The sequence below is a fragment of the Leptinotarsa decemlineata genome, unplaced genomic scaffold (assembly GCF_025532065.1).
Source record: "Leptinotarsa decemlineata unplaced genomic scaffold, Ldec_3_MD MMD2_P_RNA_scaffold_11, whole genome shotgun sequence".
Classification (NCBI taxonomy): Eukaryota; Metazoa; Arthropoda; class Insecta; order Coleoptera; family Chrysomelidae; genus Leptinotarsa; species Leptinotarsa decemlineata.
The window spans coordinates 2,260,012-2,283,520 of record NW_027412525.1 but is presented as its reverse complement, the minus strand read 5'-3'; the positions used below and the strand labels follow the sequence as shown (position 1 = coordinate 2,283,520).

The 23,509-nt window shown below is 34.5% G+C and overlaps 1 protein-coding gene across 1 annotated transcript; it reads right to left on the bottom strand.

The window, feature by feature from the left end:
- Positions 1-5,494: 5,494 nt before the first annotated feature.
- On the bottom strand, positions 5,495-23,179 carry LOC111509537 (C-type lectin mosGCTL-1). The gene is made up of 3 exons (XM_023165302.2): positions 22,970-23,179; positions 16,745-16,853; positions 5,495-5,773 (listed from the first exon to the last, which is right to left on the bottom strand). The coding sequence occupies exons 1-3, from the start codon at positions 23,123-23,125 to the stop codon at positions 5,523-5,525; spliced, it is 516 nt and encodes a 171-aa protein (XP_023021070.2). The 5' UTR covers positions 23,126-23,179; the 3' UTR covers positions 5,495-5,522.
- Positions 23,180-23,509: the final 330 nt, after the last annotated feature.

Here is a 23,509-nt window from a genome sequence, read left to right as displayed (position 1 = left end):
ATCTTTGGTATCCAGATCATCCAATTAAGGCCAAAAGAAGATGGTAATCATCGAACTATACTGCTCGCCGTTGACTGTAATGGCCTAATCAACGTCATTCTCGAATACATATAGACCGATGACGATGCCAGCCCAAAATTCACAACAAACTTTTTTGGGCTGCATTGGATGATCTTGAATCTCTATTGAGTCAGGTTGCGTCTTAAAAAAACACATTTTAGGTAGCCACAGAGAAAGAAACCAAGAGGAGATACGTATGGAGATCTAGGAGACCATTCAATAGGACCTCTTCTTCCAATCCATTGATTAATATAATTATTATCTAACCATTCCCTTACTGGAAGTAAACAGTACGATGCAAATGTATGGAATAAATTCGATATTTACAAAATGAGCGTCTTTCGGAAGAAATCCAAAAACAGGTCAACTTTAATTTTTAATGGCCCATCTCATGATATTCATATGAAAGACGTTTCGTCACCGGTGTAGGCGTGATGACGTAATCGACAATTTTTTTAAATGCAAACAGGGGTCATGTGGCACCTCATTCAAAAGGTCTACTAATCATCTATTCAACGGTATAACCATGCCAATATTCATTTATACAAGATGAACCAAAACATGTTATTTATTGAAGTACAATAAAATTATAATAAATGTTCAAATTGATGACCTTCAGCTATGATGCAATGTGAAAGCCGGGCACTGAATTCATTTCTAACGTTTCCGAGAACTTCGGGGGTTATTTGTGCAATCTCCGCTCTGATGCGTTCCTTCAACTCTTCTAAATCATTTGGTCGATTTTGGTAAACTTTACTCTTCAAGTATCCCCATAAAAAAAGTCTAACGGGGTCAAATCCGGAGACCTTGGTGGCCATTCGATCGGCCCTCTTCTTCCTATCCACTTTCCTCGGAAAACAGTATCCAGGTAGGTTCGTACGTCAACGGCGTAGTGTAGGGGCGCCCCATCCTGCTGGAACCACAAATCATTTCTATTTGGAAATAGCTGATTCAGTTGTGGCATCAGATAATCTTGAAGAAAGTGTAGATACCGAGCACCAGTTACGCTTTCCTCAAAAAAGTATGGTCCTATTATCTGGTTGTTCAAAATTCCGGCCCAAACATTCACTTTTTGTGGATATTGTGTGCTAAGCTCCTCCATCCAATGTGGATTTTCTCTTGCCCAATATCGATAAGTCTGGCGGTTTACGTGACCGTTGAGCATAAAAGTAGCTTCATCTGAAAATATTATATTTTGTATGAAACTCCGATCTCTGTGCGAGCGCTCTATCATGATTTCGCAAACTTCGACTCTTCTGTCAAAGTCATCTTCTAACAGTTCTTGGACCAGCTGAACTTTATACGGATGCCACTTTTCTTTTTTCAACACTCTAACAACAGTCGATTGGTGTAAATTATTATCCAGTGCGACTTGCCTCGTGCTGGTATGGGGGTTTTCTTGGAACGCAAGTACCACATCAAGTTTTTGGACTTCTGAAATTGATATTCTACCACTTTTAGGGAGATCTTTAACATGGCCCGTTTCTCGAAACTTTTTCTCAATTTTACTTATTGTTGATTGAGAAACGGGTTCTCGGTTGGGGTATTTCGCATTAAATAAATCACGAACTTCTGCCTGAGTCCTTACTTTATCTCCACAGCCAGTCATAATTGAAATTTCGATTCTTTGGGTTTCTGTTACTTTCATTGCCAGATTATAAGTGATTTAAATATTTTTCTAGAAATAATGTCAACCGCTTCAATGATACTTCACTTCAATGACATTGACTAATCTCAAGTAGAGTGTAGGACTTTTATCACCATTTCTTTTTTCTAATCAACAAAAACAATAGAAGACAGTACGATACTTTATTCTCTGTGGCGGTGCATAGCATTATTTGGTTCAACGAATTACTATTATTTGTAATTCCAGTCTTCTGAATACATAATTTCGGTTGACCCTGTATTAATACATATTGAAACCATTATACCGTTGAATAGACGACTAGTAGACCTTTTGAATGGGGTGCCACATGAACCCTGTTTGCATTTAAAAAAATTGTCGATTACGTCATCACGCCAACACTGGTGACGAAACGTCTGTCATATGAATATCATGAGATGGGCCGTCAAAAATTAAAGTTGACCTGTTTTTGGATTTCTTCCGAAAGACGCTCCTTTTGTGAATATCGAATTTATTCCATACATTTGCATCGTACTGTATAATGAAGAGGTGATCCATCTATGAAAATGTAATACATTTTTTTCTGAAGATAAATTGCCGTGTATGTCTCTCTGAATCTCTAATTCTTGAACTATTCGATGTTCGATAAATCTTTCTAGTATGTAAGCATACATTTTGCCATTTGAATTTCCTTCTATGAATGATGGACCAATAATTGCATCTCCCAATATACCAGCCCAAACATTAATTTTTTTGGGGTATTGCGTATATGCCCTTCTCTAAATAGTCGAAGGTTCTCGTCACTCCAGTAACGACAGTTATGTTCATTTGCGTGCCCATTCAAATCAGAAGTGCACTTATCACTTGATGTAATATTTTTGATGAGCTGAGGTTCTGTGAAAATTCCAGCTGTCGTCGTTGTCGGGATCATCATCACCAAGTTCTTGGTGGTGATTTGCATTTAATAATTTAATATGGATGAAATTCGTGTAATTTAAGTACTTTTCTCACATATTCGCGGGATAATCCTGTTGTTGTAGCTTTCTGACGAGTCGATGAAGTACGATTCATTGCAAACTGTCCGAGTACTACAATTTGTTGTTGCTTCGTCCAGTAATTTATTTATTTATTTATTTCATACACTATTCTACAGGATGAACCCAATTACAGAATAGGGAGGAACAGTGGCATTTACAAATATGTACTTTTGTAAATCTATATTAAAAAAAATAAAAACGGAACTGTCAGTTAGCTAAGAAATGTCTTTTGATTTGTATAATCTGGCAGTTGAATATATCTAGGATATGACTAACAGAATTAGAGGTATCGCACATTTTATAAATTGGAGATTTTTTCATTATATTCGTACGCGGAGTGTTGGGATAAAATATGACACTATTCCTAGATGACCGTCTAGGAACAGAAACATTCAACATATGTAGTTGAGTAGTTGAGAGCAGGTGATGATATTGTTTATGACCTTGAATAAAAAAAGAAATGAATAATATTTACGCCTTACCTCGAGACTGCAAAAATTGTGAGTTACAAGCAATTCATAATAGGGTATTCCTACAGTTGGATACGTGCCTTCCAGTTTAAAAGACATATATTTTAGAAAGCGCCTCTGTAGGGCTTCTATTTGATTTATATGAACCTGATAGTAGGGACTCCACACGACAGATGCATATTCCAGCCTAGATTGAACAAGGGTGAAATAAATTAACTTCAATGTTGAAGCTTTTTCGAAGTCTTTTGTATTTCTAACTAAGAATCCATACATGCGATAAGCTGCTGTTAGAGTAGTGTCAATATGTTTATTGAAAGAGAGGGATGAATCAAAAGTAACACCTAGATTAGTCAGATCAGTAATCTTGGGTGATCCCTTTTTTATTTGTGACAGTACCAGTTTCTTGAAATTTTGCTACTAGTTGGCGAATGTACACGTGACTTACATATTATTTTCGGATGCCTCTGGTTAAATACTTTAGTTGTTCTTAACAAACGATGATCTTCTCTACCATAATTGAAAAGCATTTCTACATGCTCAGTTGTGTTATACACCATTGTTGCAGATGAAAATTCTGTTTCTCGTTCAACGTATCGAAATAAAAATCAAAAGTACCTATCAATAACAAGAGTAGCGTTTTCCATCTTAAAGTAAAAAATGCAATACGAAAATACCTCTCAAAAACTAATATTTCAAAACCCCTTTTTTTCTTACTCCCACTTATCAACTAAGTTTAATTTAACAAATATAGATAAACAAAAATTGTACAGCCGTAAAATGTCTCAATATTGATGCTACGATGGTAATGAGAATGTTTTTGATTTTTTTCAATTGATAATAGAAAATGAAATATTAATTTGAACAAATAGTACTGTATTCAATAAACCAAAACTTGCTACATCGAATATAGCTTTGTAGGGTACCATCAAAGAGTATTTCTTAAGAGCTTTTAGATTAGGTATCACAAGTAGGAGGTTGCTATTCAAGAATATAAAGTTTGGCTGGCTGAAGACAAGGGGAGTAAGTGAAAACAAGTTGGCTATTACATCATTTTGTTTCGTAACGAAGCGTAGGCTAAATTCCGCCACCATAAATGAAGACAATTTATTATTAATAATATCAAATGGTTTCATAAACTACACCTTACGATTTGATTCTACTCAGTACGTAATTCACAATGAAAAAGATACTGTGTTAGCGAAACATATCGTGATATTTAAAAAATAAATTAAAATGAAGTTTTTGGAGATAAAATCGTAAGGTGTAGTTTTTGAAATTACTATTAATCTTCATCAAGTAATGGCCGAATCAATAAAAAAAAATCAAATGGGTTCAATTTTAAGAGTGGAAAATAGTTAGCCAAAATTTCCACCGAAAATAAACCCCCTATAAAATTAATTTGTTTGAACCATTTTTTCAGGAAACCAGAAAAATTGGTTAACCGCTTTTTCGTTTTCTATTTTTCTCCTACGAAAGTGATTTTTTTCACTATATTTAATATTTGATGAAAAATCACCTTTTTGCCTTTCTTTTATGCTACATTTTTTTTCAAATCTACGTATTCATCATAAATAATGAGAACAAAATTCAGGCTGGTAAGCCGTGGTTTATTGGAATCTGAAATACTAAACGTGTTGCCTGCTACTGCGGCATACATCACCAGTGGTATAGTCTCGAGGATAAAGGTTTTATCTCGAAGTCTCAGCAACGAGTGACTCAGTCGTTGTGCGACTGAATCAATTGCACAACGATGTTGCACGACAAGCAGCGTAAAAATTGTGCGTCAGTTCAGTTGTAATAAGAAATTAAAACAGCATGAACCAGTATATGAATACCATTATCACATTAATTGATTTTGTTAGAATATTTCTCTTTCATCTTATAAGGTAAGTCACCAGTACTATCGAATTTAGGCAAGTAATATCAAATTTGGAAAGTTTGTCTCGACTCAAAATAAGTGTTGATAACATTTCAAAGAGTATATTCTTTATTTAGTTGACTGAACGAAAAGGTATAAAAGTATAAAAGGTATTTTTTGTTTCATAAATCTCATTATCAGAGGAACATTTTTTAAGAATGTAAGTTTTGAATTGAAAGTACTGATACATTTATTTATGAATATTATTGGAGTTTTTTCACAACACCAAACCGTTAATTTGACACCTCAACACGTGTTCCGATCACCAAGTGATCATCTTCAAGAGGAAGATCTTCTTCTTGTAACACGTTTCGAGGTGCTAAATTAACGGTTTGGTGTTGGGAAAAACTCCAGTAATATTCATTACTACACCAAAGGTTCCAAATAGTGCAACACAAGTACATTTATTTATGTTAACATCGACATTGCAGAGAAGTTTCACATATGAAAAACAGCTGATTCATGCAATTCAAGTCATTCCAAGTGAATCCACTGGTACCCTCATGCCTGGCTTCGATGCAGTTTTCTGCGAGAAACGGTAAGTTATTGGGTTCAGTCCAGTACCAGTTGGTGTATACGATGTCTCTGCCAGTTGCCAACCATACCCATCTGTTATTATCTGCGTGCTTCGATGCTGATGTCCAGAAGTGGGCATAAGTTAAACCTGAAAAAAAAAGATGTTTTTCGATTATCATTGTCTTACATTTCGTGACCCAATACGTGAAGATTACCGGAGTTTTATCCCAATCCCAAACCGTTATTTCAATAACTACACTTGATTCGATCACCGAGTAATCATCTTCAAGAAGAAGATTATTGTCAGTTCAATCTTCCTCTTGAAGATGATCACTTGGTGTTCAAAACAGGTGTCGAGGTGTTGAAATAACGGTTTGTTGTTGGGAGAAAACTCCGGTAATACTCGTTACTATACCAAAGGTTCCAAACAGTGCATCACAATAACTAATACGGGTTTCATTCAATTCAGTCGCTTAATGAATGGAAACGTTATTTGAATTTGAAGAATCGCGCAAATATTAGTTTGAAAAAAATATTGTTCAGATTAAACTTTGGTTGACTATATTTACAATTCGTAAATCGATTTTCCTATCAATCAAAGATAGACAAATGGGCACATGAGAAAATTTTGCTGTTAGGAATTATGAGTAGAACCTAAATCTGAAGTCCACAGGAATGAAGTCTAGGCACCAGGTAGTTTCTTTGGTAAAGTTGATTGCACACATACACTCATTTGTTTTATTATCAGTATTGTAAATATTTTTATATGAATAGGTATTTGCAAGATAAAACCCAACAAATTGTTATTGGAGAGATTATTAGTGAACTAAACATTTTCGTGTGAGCAGTTCCCAATGCTCTAAACTCGGACTTTGTTTTCTCTTATTTTTACAGATTATTTGATAAACTCTTTCTATAATAGTGGCGTTTAAGGACAGTTCAATGACTGAACCATTGAACTGTCCTTGAAATGACGAGCCTGAAGGTACAGGTAATGACATCTTTCTCTAAGTAGATGCCATCTATGGGATCGACAAAAGATTGAATTTTTCAATATCAAAGATGCACGAGGCTTCCCAAGGCGGTAACTTGCGAAGTCAAGCTTCGATATCAACCAAAGAGCGAGATTCGTCTTTTGTCTTCCACTGTAGCTTTCACTGCAAGGCATCTAGATGTATTGGTGATCCAACAAAAGACAGCACCGTTTCGACCCACCAAGGTGTCATTATTTCATGTTATATTGATATTTATAATATTTCATCAACCCATGTAGTATACAGGTAATACAAATTTCCCAATGGGGGTAAAAGCAACCCCCAGTATAGTAAATTAAAGTAGGTTTATTGCCTACATTACATAATGAAATATGTTTGAAGCAAGCCAATTACAATCATTGCCTTGCACACTACAAGATAGCATACACTTCCGCTTGAAAGACGGATGTGTATAGTCCTAGCGGATAGCTGTAGTTTAAATTTCTATCCGCTTGGTATATTCCAGCTCCCGTATCATGTTTGGTCTTCAATCCATCTGTATACCAGGTGTTTTTTCCAAACATGATTTTGGGATGATTAATGGTCTTCCACTCTTCACGGCTTATGATTTTGGCCGTGAAGTTTGTGTTGAAGGTGTACTTTGGTCTCAAGTGGCCCGTGCACATATTCAATATGTGCTCCTCCACTTGTTCCGAAATTTCTGTTCGGTCCGATCTTTTATAGTTCGGTGAGTTTTTCAGTCTGAATTGGCCCATCCAGGCCTCTCCCTTCACAAGGTGTAAAGGAGGTAGATTCAGGAGTGTATCTAATGCAACTGTTGAGGTAGTTCTCATTGCTCCCGTCATTCCCAAACATGCAAGTCTTTGCACCTTGCTTAGTTTGTTAATGGCGGTCGCCTGGTTCATTTTTGGCCACCAGACCAGAGATGCGTATGTTATCTTGGGTTTAACCACTATCATGTATAGCCAATGTGCCATGTCTGGTTTTAGCCCCCATGATTTTCCGTAGGTGCGTCTGGCGAGCATCAGTGCTACCTCCGCTTTCCTCTTTATCCTGTCCAAATGTTGGTTTCAGCTCAGTTTGGAATCTAGGATTACTCCCAGATATTTAACCTCCCCCGACACTCATATTTCTTCACCTCGAAGTTTTGGAGGTCCGAGACCCTCGTTTTAGTCCTCTTGGTGAATGCTACTATGGTCGATTTGGATGGGCTTATGTCAAGCCCTTCTTTTTTGGTCCATCTTGTTATGATATTCAGGGCCTGCTGCGTGCATCCCTTCACTACATTATTGTATTTACCCTGGACTAAGATGACTAAGTCGTCTGCATAGCCCAGTGCTTTATACCCATTGTGGTCCAAGAGACATAATAATAATAATCGTCTTTATTATTTTCAAATGAATAGATACAACAAAAGAACAAAAAATACTGATAACTATCCTGATTATTTTTGAAAATAAAGGGCGAAGTTTGTTTTTGTTAGGAGTTAGACACCATCAAAAATATTCTTCCACTTAACCTGAAAACAGAGATGTGCTCTAATCTGATATAGCATTTTAGTTACACATTGCGAATGCATTCCTCACTGAAAATTATCTATTCCAAAATTGAATTGTAGAATAGGAAGGAAAAAAGAAAATTAACTATTATTTCAACTTGGAATTGTGTCTTTTGGTGTTCATCACCATTAACTATTGCTATACACGTCGCATATGGTTTAGGAAGACTCATATAACTATGTTTACATACCTATGTACCCTCAAAATACGGGCATCGACATTTCGGAAAGTAAATGAAGCTTGAAAATACAACAAGATCAATAGAGTGTATCTTCCATCAAAATCTAAATACTTCATTAGTTATTTTATGTGAAATTTCAGAAATGAAGTATTTATTTATGACAATGCAAAAGATGAGTCTTAACCTTCCATTACTCGCGCCAAATTATTGTACTTAGTAACTCGCGCAGGGTCCAGCAGACCGGCAAGTAAATTATGATATTTCTGGGTGTAATTGATAAGTTGAGAAAAATTCAATAATTATCATATGATTTTGGGGCAGAATAAAAGATACTTCAAAGATTTTTTACAAAAGGAATATATTGAGCATAAAAACAGAAGTGAAAAGTTTCACTGTACTTGAAAGAAAAAATCAACCTTAATTTTCATAACATACATTACACATTGGTCTAATATGTTCTAAACACAAATATTTTGAACAGTTATGACAGAGGTATTTGGTTTTTCTGTTTTTCTTCCAATTACAGTCAGCACAGCGACCCACGGTTCCCGGGGTTCTTACTTGAGCTTCGGCTGCAGCTGGTAAACCACACACTTCTCGTAATCTGCTTCTTATGGTCCTTGGCAAATTGGCAGAAACTGCTTTTTCTTTTTGATAGTCGTAGAGGAGGGCCACGGAAAGATTTAGAAGAAATTCCTTTCTGAGTATTTTTGAAACGGGATGGTTTTCATTATAAACAACGAACGCATTTTTACCAGTTACATTTAGCATGCTGTAGTAAAAGGGGACCATTGGCCATCTTCTGGTGCCACGAGCACAATCGTATTGAGCACACAATTTATCCACCATGTCCACTCCTCCTTTGGTGGAATTATAAGTCATAATAATTTCTGGCTTATTCGTAATACAATCAATGTCATCTCCAAAATGTATTGTTGAAATGAGTAGCACATTTTTACTTTTCTTTGGAACGAATGAAACCAGTGTTGTATTATGAGAGAAGCCAAACATTGATGATCCGCTAGGTCAGCCAGTATTTTGTACAAATTCCAACGGAAGCTGCCTCTTGTTTTTTCGGATTGTCCCTACGAGGGTTAGTTTATTTGCTTTTAGACCTTCTGCAAGTTCCATACTGGTGAACCAGTTATCTGTTGTACCATTGATATGTTGAGAAAGCCTTTCTACTACTGATTTAGCAGTGGTCTCTGTTCGAAAGGGGCCCTCTGGCTGCTTACCCACACAAATTTCCATATGGCTGGAATAGTACATAAAAGAATCAGAAAGTGCAAACATTTTTATGCCATACTTATTTGGCTTGCTTGGTATATATTGTCTGAAGTTACATTTACCTCTAAACGCTTCAAGCTTTTCGTCTATGGTTACGTGCTCAGAATGTGAGTAACACTTTCTTTGATTATCGTTGACTTTCTCAAACAAAATTCGGATCGGAGCCAATTTATCAATTTGTACTCTCTTTTCTCTTGTATGTATATCATCGAAACGAAGGCATCTCATTAGAAATTGGAATCGTATTCTGTTCATTCCAAGACGAAATGCTTCCACTCCACTACCATCCGTTCTCCAAAGATCGCCTAGATTCATATGGTTAGCTTTTCTTACTCCTGCAATCAGCGCCTTTAGTCCTAACTTAACTTTAGTAGTCCTAACATCCCTTTCTCTGGAAAATTTTTGGGAAATGCTATTTATTTTTATATTGGTGCAGTCTATAATGATATTCAGCATTTCTTCATCAAACAAGTATAGCCATATATCGAGTCGAGACTTTTTGGATTTTGCATATGGTTTTACTCCTGGCAATTGTAATACAATATTTGAACTACGAGTTCTTACATTTTTTAGTGGGGCATGCTTTTTCCACATTGTTATCTTGTCTTTTCCTATGAATACTGGTTCTCTGGTAACAGCAACAGGTGTATAATCATCTCCACCATCCTCAAACTCTTGCTCGGTGTCACTACTTTCCAATCTTTGCTCTATATTATCTATTTCGCCTTGTTCATCGTCATCATCTCCCCCATAATCATCATCACTTTCCACTTCCTCGAACAACCTCAAAAGTCTTTCCTGCTCCTTTTCGTAGTCCATATCTATAATAAAAAAAGTTGATTATATAGTTTTATAACACATTTTAGGGCACGTGTCGATTTATGAAACGGGCGGCAGCGTAACGGGAGTTTTCTGAAGGAACTGGTATATTATAGGTACATTCTTTCTTTTTATTCCATCGGCAAGTTAGCAGCAAGAGACAAACATATCAAAGAAGTTAATATATATTTTAGAAAAATTGAGAATCTGCAAAACTTAATTTCTTATGCAAATCAACGTTTTTTCAAAGATATTTCAATTTTTTCGTGAGCATACTTAATATCAATATTCAAAATCACTACAAAAATAGTGATATTATAGTAGTTCTTGTGAAAAACAAAAGGAAACTTACCGATATCGACTTTAGAATCTTTTCACAAATGATAAAAATAAGTCACTTGTTTACTCGCACCCGGTCTACTGCACCGTGTTGGGGTAGCACTTGTAAGAAACACTTCATATCAACTGATAAATAATTGATGGCGATGTTAGCTGAAGAAGTACTGGAAAGGTACATGGAGGGGGGACGATGCACCGCCGCGAATATCGAAATTACGCAGAAAAGAATTTTGGGCCGGTCCGATACACCGTGCGCCAGTAATGGAAGGTAAAGTTATATTTGAATTTTTCACTATGGTTTTTAAGTTTTGAAATAATTGATTTGTAACAAAACGAGCGTCTGAAAATTTCTGTCGCAAAAGAAGGAACACTCAATAATCCTCTATTTATAATATCTATGTTGTGTATATCAGTGCGATTAATAATTTTACGATGAAGATACCCTGGTTTTTTATTGACAATAACGCTATGACATAGATTAGCAAAATTTAACTTTCTCCTGTTCTCCATATTCTGTTTCTGAATTTGGTTTTTATATTCTACAGTTGAATTAGGTCCATACAGAGCATCCGCGTAATTAAATAATGACAAAACTAGAGTTTTATATTCATTGGAAAAAGATGTCGGTTTCCATAAATCAACTTGATGTTAGAATGAGCACGTTCTATCAAGATTTTTATATGCTTTTCGAACCTCAAGCTAGGAACCATTACTATGCCTAGATTTTTTATTTCATCAACTTATGCTATTTGCTCATTATTTATATTAATAAATCACTATATTGACGAAGAAAGTAATACAAATCATGAAATTAGGGAACAACAAAAACTAATTGGATCTCCGGGGCGACTTCATTGATTCCAGTGGCGCATTTGCTTGTTCTGCTTCAGGAAAACCCGGAAAAACCTGCAGCCCCACATCATTTGAAGATCTTGATCTGCCAATGTCCTTTCTTTAGTCTTTCATGAAACAAAATGTAGGGTGTCTCCATAGGCTCCAATTTTCTAGTTCTTGAGACTTGAAACTATAGTATAGCTGAGTATCGTCAGCGTAGAGTTGCACATTGCCGTTGGTAAGAATTTTGGAAGAGTATATGGAGAACAAAAATGGATACTTGTGGAACCCCAGATCTCAGAGACATATAATCTGGGCACACACCATTCATACATACCTGCTGTTTTCTATTTTCGAGATATCATTACAAGCATTGTTCGAAAAGCCCATATATTTCAACATGCCAACCAGTGAATCATTGTTAATGGTGTCGAAAGCTTGACTAAAATCTAATAGCACTAGCATTGTTACCCGTCCTTTATCTGTACCTTTCATGATATCGTCAGCACTGTGAAGTAAAGCAGTGGTTCAGCTTTAAAATTTACGAAAACCTGGTTGAATTGAGGGAATTAGGGACTGATTTTCTGATTTGGGTTTTTAGAGCCTTTTCTAAAATCTTTGAGAGCACCCGCAAAATGCTAATTGCACGACACAGATCTTTGAATTCAGTGGGTGCCTTTTTTTTATAGAACGCTTACAATCGCCTTTCTCCATGCATTTGGAAATACATTTTCGGTCATTCAAAAATTTATTATATGCGTTATGTATGGAATGATATGTGGACAATATAATTCGACCATATCATGACCCAATCCATGAAAAGCCTTAGCCCTAGTCTTTATACTACTTCACTAGCGTCTAAACACTTGTAGTTTTTCAGTGACTTTATGACATCTAGAACAGCCTCCTTGGTTACTGGACCTAAGGAGAGAGAACTAGAAGGGGCTGGAAAATTTCTGAAATTGGGTATTTCACTTTTTGGTAGTGTTGGCAGAGACTTGATGACATTGTCAGCAACATTTATGAAATGGCTATTGAAATTATCAGAAGACACATCGCATATCTGAGAAGTCCCTTTGAGTTTATTTCTTTCAAAATTTATTATTTTCCAACACTCTTTTAATTTATTATCAGACGAAAGAATGTACTTGTCGTATGCCAACTTTTTTGAGATTTTTGAGTTGTTTGTATGCAGAGATGGCTTCTGTCCCTCTGCTCACATCGGCTGAAAATTTCAGGCTTGATTTAATTTCCTTATGATGCACCTTTGGTGTAGTAATGAATATTACTGGAGTTTTTTCCCAACACCAAATCGTTATTTTTAACACCTCGACACGTGTTTCGATCACCAAGTGATCTTCAAAGAGGAAGATTAAAAAGGTTTCAATCTTCCTCTTTGAAGATGATCACTTGGTGATCGAAACACGTGTCGAGGTGTTAAAAATGTAAAAAATAACGATTTGTTGTTGGGAAAAAACTCCAGTAATATTGATTTAATTTGCCTGATCTCCTTGTGTGTATCATTGAACGAGAACACTGAGATACCTCATTTTCTGAAAGATACAATTTCATAGAAAATATTACATTAACTAGCTTTCTATAGGTTTCCTGCCCGTAAAGTAACCATCATTGTCCCATTCTACATCATGAAGCGATAATTACAGTTTTCGATTCCGTTTTTTGTTATAATTTGACATAATGACTTTTGTTCAACAATAACTTATATTGTGTATTGCATGAGAAAACATTTATTGACAATAACTGTTTTCTCATGCAATACACAATATAAACCTCTATGGTCAGAAATGCAGGGTTCAAATACTCCACTGTGAAATAATTGGAAATACATGTTTGTGATAACATTATCAATACAAGTGGATGCATGTCAGATCATTAAGAGTTGACGAATTCAACAGAAAATCGATATTGTAATCACCCATGATGATCACTTTAACTTTCGGTTTCAACATGTAACCGTAAGAAGCCTTGGTTTACTTCAGAAATAAAAGAGCTCCATCAAACTTTATGTGAAATGGCTAAAGTTGCAAAAATTACTAATATTGATGTTATTCGAGAACGGTACAAAAATTTAAAAGTTATTTATAGACATAAGGTACGGCAAGCTAAATTGGAATATAATGATGCAAGACTTGTTGAGACCAGTAATATATCTAAAGAAAGCTGGCAAATAATTAATGAAGCAAAAGACAACACATTATCTGTTACACCATTGCAAATAAATATAGAAGATAAACTTGAAAATGATAAATTCAAAATAGGTAATTACTTCAATGAGTTTTTCATGAATGTGGTAAATACAAAACCAGATCTGAACAACCATAAATTCTCCCCCTTTTCTTATAACACAATGTTTCTGTATCCGTCAAGTCCACCTGAAATCGAAGACATTATAAAAAAAACAACTAAGAAACCTTCTGCAGGAATTGATGATATTTCTGGGGTTACTCTTAAATTTGTCAGTGATATAATATGTAATGCACTATCTTTCATAATTAATAAATCCTATGAAAAAGGAAAATATCCAGAAGTTCTCAAAACCTCAAAGTCTGTGCCAATATTTAAGGGTAAGGGATCTAAAAATGACGTCGGAAGTTATAGAAACGTGTGTATACAATCTCAATTCGCGAAAGTCCTCGAAAGCAGTTAAGCAATTTTATAGAACAAAATAATCTTATTCTAAATTGTCAGCATGGCTTCAGGCATAAAAAATCTACAGAAACTGCTATAAAAGAATTATGTAACCATATTTATTACTGCTTGAATGAAAAACAAAATCCAATAGCCGTTTATTATGACCTTAGTAGGGCTTTTGATACTATAGATCCACAGATTATTAATAGAGAAACTTTATAGGATAGGTATTCGAGGAGTGGCCAACACTTGGATAGAATCCTATTTAAAGGATAGGTCACAGATAGTGGTTGTAGACAAAGTGAAATCTAACCGATTAAAAGTAACAACTGGTGTACCACAAGGCTCTATTTTAGGCCCTTCACTATTTATTGCTTTCATCAATGATATTATATATCCATGTACATCTCATAACAAAATGATTATCTATGCAGATGATACAAACCAGCTGGTGGCTGAAAAATCTCTAGCAGGCACTGTTACAACTAGCAATACATGTGCGCGCGATTTCCAACAATGGTGCGAGAATAATGGATTATCAGTCAACACCAATAAAACTTCTTTTATGGTATTTCAACAACAAAATATCAGTCGTGACCATAGTCCATAAATAAGAATGGATCATAGGTCCATAGAGCAAGTAAAATATTGTAAATTCCTTGGAGTATACATAGATCAGAAGCTCACATGGAATGTTCATACAGATCATATTGTATCCAAACTAAGCAGTGTTTGCTTTGTTATTCGACAACTACAAGGAACAGTATCTCTGGAAACTCTTAAGCTAGCTTATTATGGTCTTGTTCAGTCCACATTGAGTTATGGTCTTATTGTTTGGGGCAATTCTGCTCATATTCTAAAGGTGTTTATAATACAGAAAAGAATTTTAAGATGTATGGTGAGAGCCAACCCTCGAGAGAGCTGTAGAGAAATCTTTGTTCGTTTGAGAATTCTAACTCTTTCATGCTTATATATATATATATATATATATATATATATATATATATATATATATATATATATATATATCACTGGGACAGAATTCATATATGTATCAGGGAATTATTTGCTATAATCACACAGTCACACTGATGGGTGAAATTGTGAGCTTTAAATTATGTAAATCAAAATTGTTTGATCTTTTATGTTCAAATGCCTTTTATTCAATGGACGAGTTCTTAGCATTCTGTTCATAGTATATATCAATTGGTATAGGGTAGCTTATGCTTTTATTTTTATACTAATTGTATTTGTTGTATGTCTGACTAGTCTGATAAGTTTTAGGGAGACAAGTTTATATGCTGTATCTTGTAAAACTTCAGTGATGAGTAAACATATCTATCTATCTATCTATCTATCTAACTCAAAACACCCTCAAAGTTTTGTATAAATATATCGAAATCTTCCTTTCCAGAAAGCTAAAACTATTATTTTCTCATCCATCAAATCATTACCACAATATTCAGCGTTTTGTTCACTATTGAGTGAAATCCGATCTATAGGCTTGAGGGTTGACTTTCAAGTAGTAGGGCCTGAATCCAAATGTATGTGAAAATCGGTGCTGTTCAACCTTCAATGATTGGATTGAAACATTGTTGAATATGTATTAGGTATGTATTCTTTCAAATTTCGAGTAATTTCCAAAATTCGGTGGAGTTTTTATGTAGGAGGCCTTTCAAAGAAATTTTTTTCAAGAACAAAACACAAGCACAGAAAAATCCTTAAGGCGCTCTAAGAGCGGTGCCTACGCGACAGTAGCGATACACGTTGAATTTGAATTGCTGGAGGATTGAATTCATTTGGGAAAACATTCTCAGGAAGTTCATTTCACCTAAACGCAGTTCTCCAAATGAAAGAGTTCTTAAACAGTGAAGTTCGAGGTATACTGAGTATGAAAAAATGTTTTTCCTTTATTCAGCTGTCGCACCTCTACGAAAGACAACCCTCAGAAGTCGAAACGTGTGCGAGCTAAGTACTAACGAGGTCTTACCTTTCAACGTGTGATTCCTAACCTTAAAACGGTGAGCAGCCAAGATCTCAAGATTATTGGAATATACATTTACGAATTGTGTATTTTTTTTTTCAAAACAAGGTCAACTTTTTATTGAATCAACAAATTGATGATTACTCAACTCATTCTAGAGATTTTCTACTTGTAGTAACTCAATCATACACCAATGTGTATTTTCAATAAAGATTCAAAAAGTTCAACAGTGAATTTATCTTTTTCATCGTATCGCTACTTCATACAAATACATTTCACTTCAACTTTTTTTCTGGTAATTGTAATTGTAATTACCTTGTTATAATAATAATAATAAACTAAACATTTCTCTGAAGAGTTTTGATAGATATTTGTTTGTTTCTTTTTTTTTCCGCTCTTTGGAGTTTTATGTTTTTTAAAATTATTGATCGCATTTTGAAATGCTAGAGATGAGAGGATGAATCCTTACCATTCTCAACTAAAAACAAGCCTATTCTGTCATTCTCAGCCTGAGTTTCGATACTCACTAATTCCATATTCTGTTGTTTGCAATATTGCCATGCCCCAAAATAGTTGGCCTGAAATTAAAATAATGCGTTGAGAAAGTTTTTTATGTTGAAAAGTTGAAGAGTGTTTAGTTCATCATCGTAAATTTTTGAACTTGCTTGAAAATAGTTATCGAAAACAAAAGTTTTGAAGACCTGTCATGTCGAGTAACTTATCGTTATTAGTATTAATCAGAAAAAATTATTAGAATCTTTTATTTCATGATAATAAAATTTCGTGCCAACTTTAACGTAATCCGCGAATAAGAAAAAACTATGTTGATACGTAGATTTGACAGGTAGAATTCGAACCTCTGGCATAAAATGAATTCATTAAGAGCACTCACTGAAGCATTAAACAGCCCGCTGTTTACGATGGTACGTAATAATCCATCAAAACACTTTTTCATCAAGATATGACTACTACTGCTGTTCTAGTCATTACGTTCCAGTGTAAACAGCGGGCTTTTTACGTAATTATCACCGAAAGGAAACTGGTAAAAGATTAGGTACGTAACATGTAGTGATCAACATAAAAATGTGTCACAATGAGTTATTCCAAGGATTATTTTGATTTCAATTGGGTGATGGTTGATCTACATTTACAGTTCTCAAACTTTTTTCTGACGGAACCCTTTGGCTGAATGCTTATGCTCGTTAGGGTATTCACAAACAAAAATAAATTTTGGTAATTATAAAAATAATAATGGGAATTATTCTACTTTGGACCAAGGTCCTTGGTCTTCCACCATATCCACCATGTATAGAAATATTCAATACAAATGAAAGGAAACAAGACTTACATAATATTGTGCTTATTGTTTTCTACTATTATTTTTTCTATCTTCACGGCCCGAAATTTCACAACTTTTCCAAGTCGAAAAAACAGCGAACAGTTGGGAATTTCGCGAAATTATCACTTAAAAATTCGTGGACTGTTCAGGACTGTACTCTTACTTGGGACTCTTGGGAGAAACTAAACTTTTTTGAAGTTTTCAAACAACTCAGAATTTCAAAGTATGGGATCTTCAAGTTAGGCATGTTGGGAAATCCCGACCTTCTCCTGCTTCTTTCTTTTTCTCATTACCTCTTCCTTTCTTTTCTCTCATTTTCATCTTTTTAATTTTTATTAATTTTTTTACTATTTTTTTTTTCAATCTTCACGGTCCAAAATTTCCCAACTTTTTCCCAAGTCGAAATAGCAGGGGGAAGGCTCCTCCCCCCCACCCCATGGTGGCGATGGCCCTGAAGGAATGAAACTGTTTTTTATTATTCATTAATTGGTTGCTATTAGGTTTGATAGAAGACAGTGGAAGTCTCATATTAGGTTCGGTGTCCAGTCTTTTGCGGTTTTTTGGTGGCTGCATTGGTTTAGAATCCTGTTTTGCACAAATATGTTATTGGGAACGGGAGAAGAATATTCAGAGCCATTTTTGCAAGCATTAATATACGTCGTTTGATATACTTTCGGGCTTTTACAAGATTATGATTCCATGAATTCAATTCAATTTTTGTATTCTGTTATTCGGGAAAATACCTCACAAAAGATGGGTACATTGTAAGGTTTTTTTTGTTCAGAGTATAACGCGAACTATTTTATGAAATTACCTGTATACATGTCATATTCGATCACGATCAATTCATTTCGTACTGTCCTAGTGATGCTCTTTACTGATAGGTGCCACCAGCCAAAAATGAATTCGAACTTAATATTTATCATTTATTATGTTGTCTATACCTAAAACATTCCAAGTTCTACTTGTCTCTATTAGATGGCACACGACTTCACTCTTCGGAATCCCAAACTCCATTTCTGTCCTCTGAAAATATTTTAGAATATTGTGGATAGTTACCAAGGTGATGTGATATGATAAGCGGCTTAGCCTTTCTCTGCCTCAGCAAATTGCGTTTATGCATTATATCTTAATTGGATTTGTTATGGTGTATGGCTATTGCTTTTTCATCACTTTGTAGATCATTTAATAGTAGGTTTTATATCTATTTAGAATAGAAACCTTCCTTTACTGAAAAAAAGGGGAATTGGACTATTTTCCAATCACGTGAAAATTTATTCGTAATTCTCTCGTAGGGTTTCTTCTGGAGAGTACCAACTCAGTCAGCTGAGAAAAGCTTCCGACTTCAGAATTTGTTATATAATAAGTTTGATCGACTCCAGTATCTGAATCACCTTCGTCAGTCGAATCCGAAGTATTGGTACTAATTGGCAAAATCATATTTCTACATTTCCTGAGAACTCCTCTACTCCATATTCATGTAACAGTGGAACATTTTTTATAAGAGCACTGCTACAAGTTGTCGTCATCTCTTTAGGACATTACCAAGAACTCTAAGCACCATCATACATCGAGGGAAATTAAGGCCAGATTTTCGATATTTCCTGATTCATTATTTTTTTATTTGATTACCGATTATTAGATGATATTATTATTTTCTCCTCCGCAACTGATAATGAAAAATTATTGGCACTGATATATTCATCACGTGCAATTCATTTAAAATAATTACTTTGAAGAATCAATCTTAATTTTTTTTTACAGCGAGTCATTAGAAGACTCACACTTGTTACGCTGAACAAAGTACTATGAACACGCGAGTTATATAATTTAAATGTTGATCATATCTAACTTTGATTCTCCTAAACATATGATTGTTTGAATGTTCGAATTATTAAATGATATTTTATTTTAATGTTGTTTTCGTTTTTCAACAGAGATAGTGGAATATTTTATGTAGTCACTGGATAGTTTCTTTTACGTCATATAATATGAATTTTGTTTTCCGTGGTTGGCAAAATTCTGAAATACTACTGTTTTAAATCCGGTGGCGCCCGATTCAACATCAAATTTTTTAGTTTCCTCCTATTCACGACCCAAAGAAGCTTCCTGACTAAGAGCTCCGTGCAAGTGTACCTTTTGATAAAAAAAAGGTTACAACATCGAAGTGAGAAATTGGACCAATTCTTCAAATAAATCATTTTAAAACATTTCTGAGTCGTTATCGCTAACAAACTCACTGAGTGACGTAAAACTTTATATTTCTCTCACCAATGCAAATAATCCAAAAATCTAATTTTCTTTTGGAGGCTGTTATTTTATTACAGGCATGGAACACTGTTTACCTTCTGTTTTGAAATCTGTTTTTCCGATAACCAGCTCTCGCACCCCTACGAACGACAACCCACAGAAGTCCAAACTTGTGTGAGATAAGGACTATCGAAGTCTCACCTTTTATATTAGAAATTATTCCACCATTGTGAGATTGTATTCTTTGTTATTATTCGGTATCAATATCATCAGTGTATTCCACATTTCAGTAGGATTGTTCTTATTTGATTCAATTTTTGACTCTAAATAGTTCTTCTTCTCCTGTTTTATTCTTTCTACAGCTATATTTTTTTTGTTTATTTACTTCTCCCAATTCTCCGTTATTTTATTGATTGTATAGTGTTTGTAACTTATATTCCTGTGTTTTATTTTGTAGCTTGCCTCACCTTCTCATTCAGGAATTCCTTATAATGTCCAAAGATCTTGATGGTTTCTTCGAAGGGACTTCATTCAATATTGACAATACATTATTCAAAGCTTGTTCACATCAATGATTCAACTCCCTCTCTGTGTAGTTCCACTCAATAAGTTTTGGTTTTGATTCATAATCAATGTTTTTCCCCTAGTTTCAATTTTGAATGTTTATGTGTCTTTTGGTAGAATGTTTGGTAATGCTATTTTTATATTACGGTGTGTACTTATTTTTGGTCAATCAAATACAGTAGCATCTATGTCAGTAGTCGTGAAAACTTGATCTATCATTGACCCTTCTGTAGCAGTTAAGTTCAAAAAACCCACGTCATCCATAAAGTTCTTCAGTCTTATAGTATTTGTATTTGATTCCAAACAATTCAAATTAAAATCACCAAAAATTATTATTATAGAATTTTTTTCAGTTACATTTTCTTCGCACCATTTTCAAACAATTTCAAAAATCGTGTTGTACTACTATTGGGAGACCTGAATAAAAAACGACAATATAAGTTTTTCTTTGAAAATACATCAATACTCCCGTTAACCGAAACACTTCATCAATACAATCCTTAAACACTTCAACTATCGCTAAAAATTTTTCAGTCAATATTGCAGTTCCCCCTGTATGTCTGTTTACTACTACTGTCGGTTCTAGCCAATATACAGGCCTTTTCTTTCATCATGTGTTAACATTGCTATATTCTAAAACGTAACAGGTACGAAGACGATTAAATGGAGTTACACGGGAAAAACCAAGAATGCTGTTTTTCGTTTTTTTTTATTTCGGAGAATATAAAAAAATCGAAAGAGAAAATGTTATTGTATTCAAAGTGTACTATGACGATGTAATAATGAATATTCGATAAAACGTTTCGTGTCAACATGGCCACCACCAACTTTTTTTTTAATGCGGACCTGTCTTTTTTATTTCAGATATTGATAAAGTAATCAACGCACAATCCAAGGGTATATCACGTTCGATATTTTTATAGCGTTTCCTTTGAAATAACTACCATCATTAGTGACAACAATTTTAAATTACGGTCCTGTCATTACTTCTTTTGTAAATTGTTTCGATTTATTCAAAATATAATTAAGACAATCCAATAAATTCGTAGGTAGGTACCCTAAAACAATGAAAATTCGTATTATTTCGTTTTGGAAATTTTTGAATTGCCATAGGTAATCCTTCTTTCCAGGCTTATTTCTTCCTAATTAATTTTAATTCGTAATATTTTTATAATTCTCAATCCTGGAAGTAGCGAAAATATCAGTTTTTGGTCGAAATTTGTTTGTTGTATAATTTGGTATGATCAAATAGCTTCTCAATTCATTTACCATCTCAAATGCATAGGCTTTGCTTGGTTTCTATGTCAGGAAAAATGAATGCGATGTTGATATCTGTTGAGAACTGTCAGACGATTATGTACATATCAAAGATGTATTCAAATGATGAAAGGAGTGATATGCTATTTAGTTATGCAAAATCAAATAGAAATCCTCTTTTGGCAAGGAATATGTATGTTAGCTATACCCGAATCGTCGTATTCCAAACATCCAAATGTTTAGATGATTAGAAAGACATTTGAGGGACTATGGTGCATTTGACAGATGTTGAGCTTTACCCGAACCTACAACTTATGTGCATTCAACAAAGAGGACGTCAATTCCAGAATTTAATGTAGGTTGCCACGTAGCTTTGATTTTCCGTATTGGTTTCATTTTTCCCAGAAGTTCATGATAAAATAAATTGTTTTTATGTTTGGTTGTTGTCTTATGATGGTGATTATTTTAAATGAAACGCTATGAAAATATCAAATGTGGATTGTGAATTTATCGCTTTATCAATATCTGTAATAAAAAAGACAGGTCCTTATTAAAAAAAAGTTGATGGTGGCCATGTTGACACGAAACGTTTTATCGAATTTTTATTATCACATTGTCATGGTACACTTCGAAAACAATAACATTTTTTTCTTTTCTTTGGTAGTCTTTGAAATAACAATTCCATTGGAAAAAACGGAAAACAGCATTTTGCTTTTCCCCATATAACTCGAGAAAGGCGAGAGTCTTCGTGAATTTTCTTCGACCATTATATTGTTCCCGATGACAGTTACTTTTTTTCCTATTCAATCGTCTTCGTATCTGTTATGGTTTAGAATATAGCACTGTTATCACATGATGAAAGAAACGGCCTTTATAGTTTTCTATACTAATTTCTCTTTCTCTTTTTGAGCGTATATGATCTATGTCATGTATCTAACAGATATAATATAATATCAGTTGCAATATTATTTACCAGTTATTCACTGGGAACTATTTGTCATTTCCGTGTGTAGGATTTACATCGAGTGTGATGAGTACAAATTGTATTGCTAGTTACCATTTGAATTTTAACGATTATCAATAAAAAAGTTCAATATCAGATATAGCTGGAGAACGCGAATTCAATATGAGGAAGCTGTTTTTGAAATACAGATCCGTATTTGAGGGTGGCCCAAGTCAGAGAGCACCATGTATAAAAATTCTATGAACAAAATCTCATAGTTAATTGAATGTTCTTGTGACAAATGCTCGAAAGTTAACAGAAATTGAAGTGAATCCTTGTACCTTGAATACCGTTTGGAAATAATATCTGCTTCCTCCGAAGTTGAGGTTATTGGTTGGCCTTTTTCTCACCAAAACGGCAGAGGTGAATTCCGTTCCATTTTGACCATTGGTCACAATACAATGGAAAATCGAAAACACTATAAAATACTTCCACATATTCAACGCACCACTAATTGAGTCGATTGAAGTTTATGCAACTATGAAATAAAGGGGAATTACAATATCTTCTTGTTATCATAAAAAGATGACGTGAAGGTTAGTCATTGAAATTGTCGGTCAATAAGTATCCTGTGCTCGTAACAATGATTTACATTTTACTAACTTCTAAGTAACAATCTGTTATTAATGTAGATAAATCAATTGAATTCAGGCTGTATGGCGATTTTAAGTGAATTGTGTTTGAAATTACTTGATTTTGAGGTAATGAAACCAGAAAACCTGAATGGATATCAATTGAAGAACCAAAATCTTCGACGATTTTATAACGACGCTAATATAAGTGGTTGTGTATGGTAATCTTGTTTTTGTTAAGCTGTACTT